The sequence below is a fragment of the Pithys albifrons genome, chromosome 2 (assembly GCF_047495875.1).
Source record: "Pithys albifrons albifrons isolate INPA30051 chromosome 2, PitAlb_v1, whole genome shotgun sequence".
Taxonomy (NCBI): Eukaryota; Metazoa; Chordata; class Aves; order Passeriformes; family Thamnophilidae; genus Pithys; species Pithys albifrons.
The window spans coordinates 67,841,725-67,852,050 of NC_092459.1; the positions used below are offsets into that span (position 1 = coordinate 67,841,725).

At 37.5% G+C, this 10,326-nt stretch overlaps 1 protein-coding gene across 7 annotated transcripts in view; it reads right to left on the reverse strand.

Moving 5' to 3' along the window:
• Window positions 1-10,326, reverse strand: part of UTRN (utrophin) — a 386,042-nt gene that overhangs the window by 203,936 nt on the left and 171,780 nt on the right. For 6 of the 7 annotated variants that reach the window (XM_071549382.1, XM_071549384.1, XM_071549380.1 and 3 more), the window contains one exon: window positions 8,961-9,150. In XM_071549382.1, the coding sequence (XP_071405483.1) occupies window positions 8,961-9,150 (190 nt within the window). Of the gene's footprint in view, window positions 1-4,488; window positions 4,633-8,960; window positions 9,151-10,326 lie in introns of those variants that run through there. The other variant, XM_071549386.1, reaches the window with a different exon arrangement.

Here is a 10,326-nt window from a genome sequence, read left to right on the forward strand (position 1 = left end):
TGCTGTGATTATTCTGTAATAAAGGGGAGAAGCAAATCAATTTTCATCTCCCAAGACTTCAAAATACCTATCATTTCAAGTATTCTCCCAGGGGTTTTCAGCTTTACAACTTTTAATCCATATTCAAACAGAAATCATTCATTTTAAATGACCATAGGCTAAGAATACATGTCAGCCAATTTGCTTTTCTCCAAATACGGTTTTCTTATCCTCACAGTCACTAAACATCATCATGCTACCTTGTTGCCCTTCATTAATCCTGGTTTGCTCACTGAACACCCAAATCATGTTTGTCCCACCCCTGCACACATGCTATCTCATGAAATCATGCCAAATGACAGCTCTTCTGCAATCATGCCAACACAAACAAGGTGTAGGTGTTTGGAGTGTTAGTTACACTTCTCAGTTGTTTTCTAAAACAGTAAATTCTAAACTCATGAGGCAGTTCACTATTTACTAAATAACCATTTTGTTTTCATCAGTGCACTTTTAACCTCATTGTATTTTTGGAGATAATAGTCATTATTACCCAAGGCTCCCCTTAAGTCCGGCCTTCTCCCTTTTAAAAGGCTTCTTTGTAGATCTAAAACTAATTAGAATGTCCCTATACAACTAGAATCATATCAAGCAGTCTGGACTTAACCTTCTCATCTAAAAAAAGAAACTCTCTGCATAATTTAGCAATGCTTTTGACGACAGAGACACTGCTTCATTTTCCAACCAACAACCTGCTTAATACAGTAGCCTACTTCAGGACACATTTCCAAAATTAACTTTTGTTCTGACTTCTGCTGTCCAATGAATGTACCATATTGCTGCTCCTCCTCCATCCACACTTGATTATCTGTTATTTTTATACCTGAATGTTATCAAGGAGCATTGATTTATTTCCTAAACCAGTCTGAAGTCATGTAAACATTAGACAATTTAACTTTGTGGAATGCAATAGAACCAGGATTGACCTACCCATTTGTCAACACAACCTTTCATGGTGTTTTTGCCCTACCCCCATGACCTTCACATTTTTTCAAAATTTCATAGTTACAGAATCTTTGCTGCTACTCTCAAAAATCAACATAATGTAAATGTCTTTTGGAATGCATCACCAGTACCACAGCAAAATAATGATTTTGGCTGACCCCAGCTTTTGCTGTGCTTTTAACTTCCTGTAGTTTTATAAAGTATTTATTTAAAAATAACCATAAGACTTGTATTTCTGATGCAGCATTTCTCTTTACAGCTGAGACCATCAGGAACCACATATCACTTCGAGAGTGAAGATTCATGTTGGTACATGTTTGAGACTTCAAGTATGTTATATGAAGGAGGTTGAATATTTTTTTTATTTTTAAAGAGGGTTCTTCTCAAGGATTCATCACAAAAGTGATACAAAAATGAGAAAATATTGTCTCACCTACTAGCTATGTTCTTCAGCCTGCTTTCCAGGGGATGAATGCTTCAGCCCCTGAATTTAGCTGTCTGACAGAGATGCACTTAACTTCTGTCAGGGACATTAGACAAAGTTTCATGATTTTCGACTTCATTTTCATAAGTACTGCTGTAGCTCTGGTCTCTCAGAAGAGATCCACCAATTTGTACCTTACCATGATTTTTTTCTGTTACAAATTCATTCCAGTCTGAGGTACTTGTATATAACATAACACAAAAACATTCTTTAAGGAACAGTCACATATCAGCAAGAACACAGAGCAGATGACAGCCCTTACAACACAGCTTTCTACTTGTTCACTGTTAGCAACAAAATTTTACAAAACAGATACAAAGCTGCTAAAACCAATAAAGCAAAACTTATTAGACACTGAGACAACAGCGCAGGCGTTTTGCCCTGGTATGCCACTAATTCCAGAGTAAAAAGAACCAAAGAGCAACACTAGTGAAAAGGTCTATCTGGCAGAACTCACCTTGGTACGAAGAAATTAGTGAAAGAAAGCAGCAACAGAAGAAATACCCTAAACTTTGGGTTTCCTGTTTTTCACCAATGCTTTAATATGTCAGTGTTTATTTTTGTTTCTGCTTTAAAGAAATTTGCAAAATGAAGACTATGAATCCTGAGTGCTACTTTATGTGAGGCTTCTGAAAGGAACCACTATGACTTTCCCCAGTACAGTTCAATAATAAAGCCTTGTTTATTCTTTTATAAACAGTACAGTTTGAAACAAACACTAAACTTCAAGAATTTGTTTTAAATATTTCATTGGCACTTTTTAAATGTTTATTTCATTGGCCCTCCATTATGCTTCAAAGGACACTTCACATAAAACATTTAGATGCTAGTTCATGAAGCATCTACCCTAGACACAATGCAGTAATTCATATACTCTACAGTAAATAGTTTCTCTTCAGCAGATCTTAACTGTATTAGTGTATCCAGAGAGTTCACAAGACATGTACAAACTCCCGACATTCCAAAGAGGGGAGGCTACAGAGCACTACAAGAAATCCTTCCTGACACGCTGTCATGGTTGCTTTTAGTAAATTCCATACATTTTCTCATCTAAGCATTAACATTTCCATCACCAGACTTCCATATATCACTGCCTTACATTGACACCTGCTGGAAGTGACTGGGATTGTAAACCATTTTTTTCCCCCTCAATCAGTGTCTGATTTAACTCTATAGGCAGACCAACAATTCTACTTTCGGTAAACTAATCACAGACATCTGAAAAACTAATCTACATGACTATTTAGCAAGCAGAAAGGCATACAATGTGTAATTTTAAGCAATGTGTAATTCCCAAGGCTATCACTCCATGAGTTCTCAATCAGAAAATGTATTTTAATAACAGCCGTTTTAGAAAAAAATTTTACTACCCCTTGGGTAGATTTAAACTCAATAAATTAAATATGCAAGCATTTACTAGGCTTTCGGCTAATTAGCAAACGATTACAGTAAGAGTCACTAAATAGTTGTTTGACAAACATTTTACAAACAATTTTATACACAAAAATGTGACTAAATAGGCCATTATAACTTATGTCTTTACATTACTTAAACATTTACTTTATTCACAAAAGCAAACTGACTGTTTAATACAGAACTGATCGACAAAAACAACTGAGGAAGGTTTGTTAAAATAGTTTATATATACACAAACACCTATCATTCTACATAATGAACATACATCTCTTGGTACAGCTTTGTAAACAGAGGAACACTAAGACAGCTATTGGAAGACAATGTTTTTCCCCATATACCAAAACTTCCTCTACAGGCTTCACTGTTATGAACCAGATACTGCGTGATACTCCTTCCTTACTTCCAAACCTGCTATAGAGATTCTATCTCTCTAACTTGATGCAATTTTTATATTCCTCCTAACAGAAAGCACATTTCAGATTGAAGGAAGTATGATGAGTTACAGTGGCTTTGTTTTATGATCAGAACAAGACATGATCATGTAGTTTGGTTCTCACACACCTTGTATGCAAAATGCAGACATTTTCATAAAACAAAAACCATAGGCAGTTTTAAAGTATCATAAGCAGTAAGAACAGAAGAACAATTTCAAAGGCAGTCAAAAAGAATTTCTATTAAGTTCATGTCAGTATACCTACAGCTGAAGACCTCTCAAATTTTATAGTTTTCCAAAGTTTCAAGACAGAACCCTTATAATAAAGTTTAATAATAATACCACAGAATGATCACTTTATACAGGCACTAACACTGCAGCAGTATTAATTAATGGACTTTACAGACTAGTTTGAAACATATTAATTTTATTTATTTATTTTAATCTGGTGAGCGATCAAACTACTTTAAAAAGTGAATTTTACTAAGTATCCCAGATCACCACCACAGTATTAATGTTCAGAACTACTGAACCTGTAAAAAAAACCCAAAACATAAATATAGTCCTGGTAGAAGTAGAAACATTCAGCCACCAAAATAGGTACCATCAAAAATACCAGTAAGTGGTAGTCTATGATTTTCCTCCAACTTTTCCTGATTTTTTAATTCTGAAAGAACTCTATTGGTGAAGACAGAAATTAATGACTGCATACTAGTCTGCTGAACTCATTCCTAATTAAAAGTTTCATAAAGCTCAAAAGAAAAAAAAAACACTGGCCATGGAAAAACACAGCTATTCTACACAGGAGTAAAGTATCACATTTACTTAGAATTAACTAACTCCCATGCAAAAGAGTGGGAGTATTTTACATTAAAAAAAAAAGAAATAATTTAACATAACAGTTTCCTTCCAGGCACTTAAAAGGTGGGTAAGAAAGCACCTTTTTTTAAAAAAAAAATCACTCTGACAAGCAGAGGTGTTTTGGTTTGTTTGTTGTGCTTTTTTATTTACATTCTTTAACAAAGCACACAGAAGAGCATGGCAGGCTTAATAACACATTAGATAGCCTAGATACCTGTGACACTCATCCCTTGCTCACTTTCTTTTCTTTTTATGGCAGAAAGACAACAGTTAGCATTATACACACTCGAGATTTAGGGCTTACATTTCTTACCTTACAAAGCTTCTGGTAGCGGGGAGAAGAAACTGCCATTCTCTGTAAACGATGCAACAACACCACAACTTTCTGCAGAGAGGTTCTCACCACAGCCATCATTTTAAGTTTGCCACACTTCTGAAGACACCTCAGAATTTGCATTATAAATGAAGAGCAACTATCATTTCCTCCTGGTCACTGGACAATGATTTGCCAGCTTTCTGAGCATGCTCTCTTCCAGGACTGCTTTTGCGAGCTACAGGCTTTATATGTTTCAAAGGCAAAGGAGATTGATATAGCATAAGTTTGTCTCCCAAAATAACCCCAGAAAACAAATGCAAAAAAAAAATAACAGCCTCCACAGATTCTTCTGACTGGTACTGCTCAGATCTGCTTTTGCAGAGGGCAAATGAAGTTGAATAGCCGAGTGTCTGCCACCATTCAGGGGTGCACTAAACAGCCAGCGAAAGGTTATCAATTTAAGCCTGAAAGCTGCAGGAACAAAAAAAGATTTCCTTCAGGAAGACGGCTCCAGTGTATCACAACAGTTGCTCTTCCCTAGTAGCTGCTTTCTTTCAGCAGACTGAGCATTTGCTCCCTCACTCTGAAAAGGATGCTCTCGTTCTCAGACTGAATGCAGCTCTGGCAGAGCTGTAGAGTGAGTGAATAACAGACTGTGTTATAAATCTTGAGAGAGGAGCACAGGGGTACCTGCCCTAATTATATCAGCCATACGATAAAGGATAATAAATCACATAGGCGTTTCTCAAAACTAGATTACCCAATACAAAAGGAGAAACCACAGGGGGTAAACCCCTTTCCTGTGAAAACTCTCTTAGAGCTAATTTAGTCAGAAGGATCTCAAAGGATTCTCACCTGCACCAGAAGTAGGAATGTTTTTCAGGAACCATTTCCAATTAAATATTTCCTGAGTGACCTCAGACAAAGAAAGAGTAGGGCTTTGACAAAGTAAAAGCACAGTTGCATCATCATACCTTACTCTAGTCATCCTTGAATCCAAAGAGCTAACACAATTTTGATGTTTTTCCCATAATAAAGCAGTTATTTCTTAGAAGAGCCACAGAGTATTCCAAGTTGCAAGATCCCACAAGGATCTTTGAGTTCAACTCTTAAATGAATGGCCCATATCAGGATCAAAGCCAGGACACTTGTGTTATTACCACCATGCTCTAAGCAACTGAGCTAATTTAAGTCATCTGACAATAGGACAGTAGTTCAAGAGCATGAAAGTGTTTTGCTGCCAGTGAGGCACTCACAATGCAATACAGCCAACATACTCCTATGGTGATATTGCAGCATAACCAGAGCCATCGACTCCTTACTGCTTCCAAAGGTGCTTTGATGAATGTACACCTGTATCAGAGGGGCTGCTGCTGTAACAAAGGTTCAGGGAGGCCATTATCAGCATAGTAAGTGGCAGACACCACTACAAGTATTCCTATTATTTAACATGCATATTGCCACATGAAGAGGTATGCACACGTTTCAAACACATCAATCAGCACAGTATAAAGGCAAAAACTATCCTGATAAGTTCACAGGATATGAAATAATGCATAGCTTAGATGCCAGTGCCTTATACACTGGTTTGCCTCTTCTAAGGCACTCTCCTACAGATGTGATTGATGCAAGGTGCAAGTTCTGCATACAGGACATTTAAAAACTCTTCCCATCCAATTCTCCTAAGACAATCTTTTCATCTTTATTTTTAAGACTGAGTCAATGTTTCTATCACAGATAAATCCTCTTTACCTTTACTCTATTTTGTTCTTGATCTGTCCAGCATCAATGACAACACCATTCTGAGGAAACAGAGCCTTCGTTTCATTCTGTATTTGGACATCTAACAATCTGTGTTCTCCACCTTGCCAAACTGGCCTTCCTTCCTCATCTCCACCACTCATTCGAACCACTGCCTCCTACATCATTGCCCCTGTCTTACATCTACTCTTCCCTCCCACCACAAGTCTGTTCCTTTAACCTAACATCATCAGCTGATACTCTGTTACCAAAAATCTTTTAAGTAAACCTATGAAGCAGCACAAGTCCAAAACCATCAAGGCATTCAGAAAAGACTGTGCCAGAGCTCAAGGCTCTTCTGCATAAGACAGAACCCACAGTTCACATGTGCTCTCCTTCATATCTACTAATTCCCAGTTTACTTTCTGCATCTTGCTTCAAATTAGGTTTTAACCTCTTTCAAGTGGCTACTAAACATTTTCCAACTCAGACTAGAATGTTTTGGCATTAACCTGAATGGAATAATTTAGATACTAAGAGAATGAATTGAGAAGACTGATGACACAGTTATGGATTTCCTCCTTTTCAAAATTAAACTGCTACCAGACTCAAAGTTGAACATCATTTGCATAGTACTGCTGCTAGGCTCAGATATCAAAATGGAAGGCAAAACAAGCCTTCCTGTGCTCAGTTACCTGATTCCACTGTAGAGTGGCTTGAGTTGCCAGCAAACAAGTTAGCCCCAAAAATGTAATGGAGGATAGTCCTCCCATGCATGCACAGATGCCAGTTTAACAGATGATCCTATTTTGAAAATGCGTGACGTGTAACAACAGCAACAACAACAAATTCATCATATTTTGTCTAAGTTCAGCACATTTCACCTAGAATTTATCACATCTTAAACTCATAGCAAAGTTTTACTTAATGCACAGGCCTTGGGGGCAGAGGTATCTTCATAGAGCAGAGAAATTCACAAGCTCTGTGTTCTTCATATAACCATTTAGAAGAAACACTTCACATATTCAACAACTCACCAAGAGAACAACCATTGTGATACCAATCAACAGGGAAAAAACAGGAAATGAACTTGCAAAGGAGTGGCTTGATTTGTTTAGGTGCAGCAAGGTGTTAGAACTTTGGTTTGTTTTCAGAAGTTTAACAAATATTTGAAAACAGAAACACTGATTTTGGAGTGTTTGCCAATGTTATGGAATGAATGTTTTCAGTTATATTTAAAGTAAGACTGTTAATATGGTAAGAGACAAAATTCGTTTTGGAATTCATTATGCTATGACAGTCTTTGAAATGCCCTACTTCACTTCCTAAGGCAGCTAAAAGAAGGTAACAACATTATGTAGGGTCACAGCTCAGTTAAGTGATCGTGCTTCACGTGCACAGTGAGTAGAAGCATAGAACGACAGAAAAATATGGACAATACCAGGTAAGGGGATGCTGAAAAGAAGAGGCCGTGCCCCACACATCTCTATCTGCCTTCTCAACGGTTATAAGCCAAGACAACATGCACAGTCAATAGCTGGTTACAGACCTTCGCCACACAGCAGGCAGTCTTGCACAACTGTTCTCCCCTCACCGAGCAAAACTCTGACAATTTAAACCAGATTGCAGAGCAACAATAGCAAACAATCCTCCACACCCACAGTGCTTCACAGCTGCATAGAGCCAACAAGCAAATCATGAAATAACAGTTTTATCTTGGTGTGATTGACTACACAGAACGCAAAGTATTGCAGAAATAAGTCTATTTACACACAACACTGCCTTCAGTTGCTAGCTTCCTGTGCCCTGTTTTAGCTCTTACACCTCCACTACATTAGCAGTTGGGGGAGCGGTACCAATAGAAAGTATAATACTAACTTCTAGGTATTGCCACTACAGACTAGTCTCAGCATTTAACAAAGAGCCACACCTCTACAGATGAGTTACCTGACTGACAATCATACAATATTGGTGAGCCACATGTCATCTTCAACAGACACAAGCTTCCCCAATACATCGTGCTCTTCGCTGTGATGAACAAGAACAGCTTGCTATCAGATACTTTAAACAGTCTTGTTTCATTTAAATTCAGCACAGATACATTCAGATTAACAGCACTACTAAAAGCAACACCTTTTTTTCACTATAAACTGTTTAAACCCACTTAGATCACAGATGACATTATTCCAAACCCAGAGTGCAGGATTTAATAAGGCATATCAGTTAAGACTCCTCAGTCATTTCTCAGGTTTCCAGTCTGTGGCCTGTACAAGAAGGAAAGTCAGCTGGGGAGCTGCTGGGCACTAGGAAAGGGAGAGAAGGTAATCCAAGCACAACAACTTCTCAGATTGCTGGAAAAGCAGGAGGAAGGCAGGAGGCAGAAATAGAACACAATGCAGCCCAGGAGGGCTTTAGTTGGAGGGAAGTAGATTAAACTGTTTGGTTGGACAATTACACAACATGACTTGGTTTAACCAAGCATAGACTTCCTGAATACAGTCACCCTCCAAGGACATTTGAGAGCCCTCAGTGCCACAGATGTACACAAAAATAAGTGCTTCAAACCTTAGGAAGAAAACTCTGCTTCCTTCATACACTTGGCATCTAAAATACTGCTTTTTAAACACCTTTCAATAGGCTGCAGCTTTCCCCACCTTAGCAGATAGCTTTCCTTTACAACATTCGCCATTGAGGAAAACCATGAATAACAGCATTATTTAGTTTCTCACCTGCATCTGCTTTCTGAGTTCCCTTACACAGGCACTGTCCTGAGCAGTGTTCTCACGCTGGGATGCATCTGCCAGAACATTAACTGTTGTCTCTGCCTCTTGAAGCCACTTGAGGAAGCTCTCCAGATCCTTGTGTGAGGCCTGTACCATCTTCAGCTCTGTCTCCAAGAAATTTTGCCTATCAACAGCTCTGAAAACAAGACATGTGTCAGAATATTAACATATAGCATTATATACATCATAATGAAATTACTGAAAGAAAATCTGAAAGATATCTCTAGTAAGAAACTACATATCTGTACAGCTTGCTTTATTTATATCACTGTTTCTCTGGTTATTAAATCTACAGCTACCCACAGATGTTCTGAACTGGTTATACAGGTTACAGACCTTTTTACAAAGACCTGCAGAACAAACAAATTTATCAGTTAAAAACCCTAGATTTTCCTTTTAGAGTATTAGCACCATAGGCTACCCCACATTGTAGAAAGCGTTATCACCATCTGTGAAAAGTGCGAATGCTCTTCCCATAGACAAAAATCACATGGAGTAGAAATACTAAGAGTCTGGGGGGATTTTTGGTTCCTCTTTTATAGCTAGGAGAAACATTAACATAAATTCTTAAAGTGCCAAGGGATGAAAAGTCAAATACGTGGTTCTCTCTGCTAGTAAACAAGACTTTTGACACTATCACTCAAACAAACAGAATAATACACTGCCATCATAACAGTCAAATCATGCATCACTAATTTAAATCTAAATAAAGACTGGGAGAATATAGTCCAAATTTTCAATCATCCAAAATATCTCTGGTTGGTGCAAATACAAAAGATTGTTTCTGTAAGGGGTTTTTTTTAATATGTAATGAGATCATTTAAATTGCTTTAATTATATTGTTGATCAGCAACTTCAAAACTATTTCCTAGAAAAAAAAAGTATATTATACTTCTGCATAATAGTACTGTTTTATTGTCATTGAAATGTAACTCTGAGAGGAAACTATTACAGTCAGCAATTTTAAAAGCTCTGATTAGCAACATTAATTAAAGCATTACAAACTAAATTTCATCTGTTTGAGGCTGTTATTCTGCAACATTCATTTTCCTAAAATCTGGACAAAAGAAACAAGTTTTCCCAGACCAGCACACTGTACAGAAACCCTAAGAGATCTAACAGCTAGAATGCTGCTGATAAATAAACAGAAAGTTCAGTTTTATTTTCACATCAAGCACTAACCATGCTGTGAGATTTCAGGGGCAAACTGATATTTAATTTCAAGTAAGACAAGGTCAAAATACTCAGCATTTGATATTTCCACTTTTCTCCAGACAGGCCCAAACTTGTGTCTTATGCCTCCCCCCTCTAC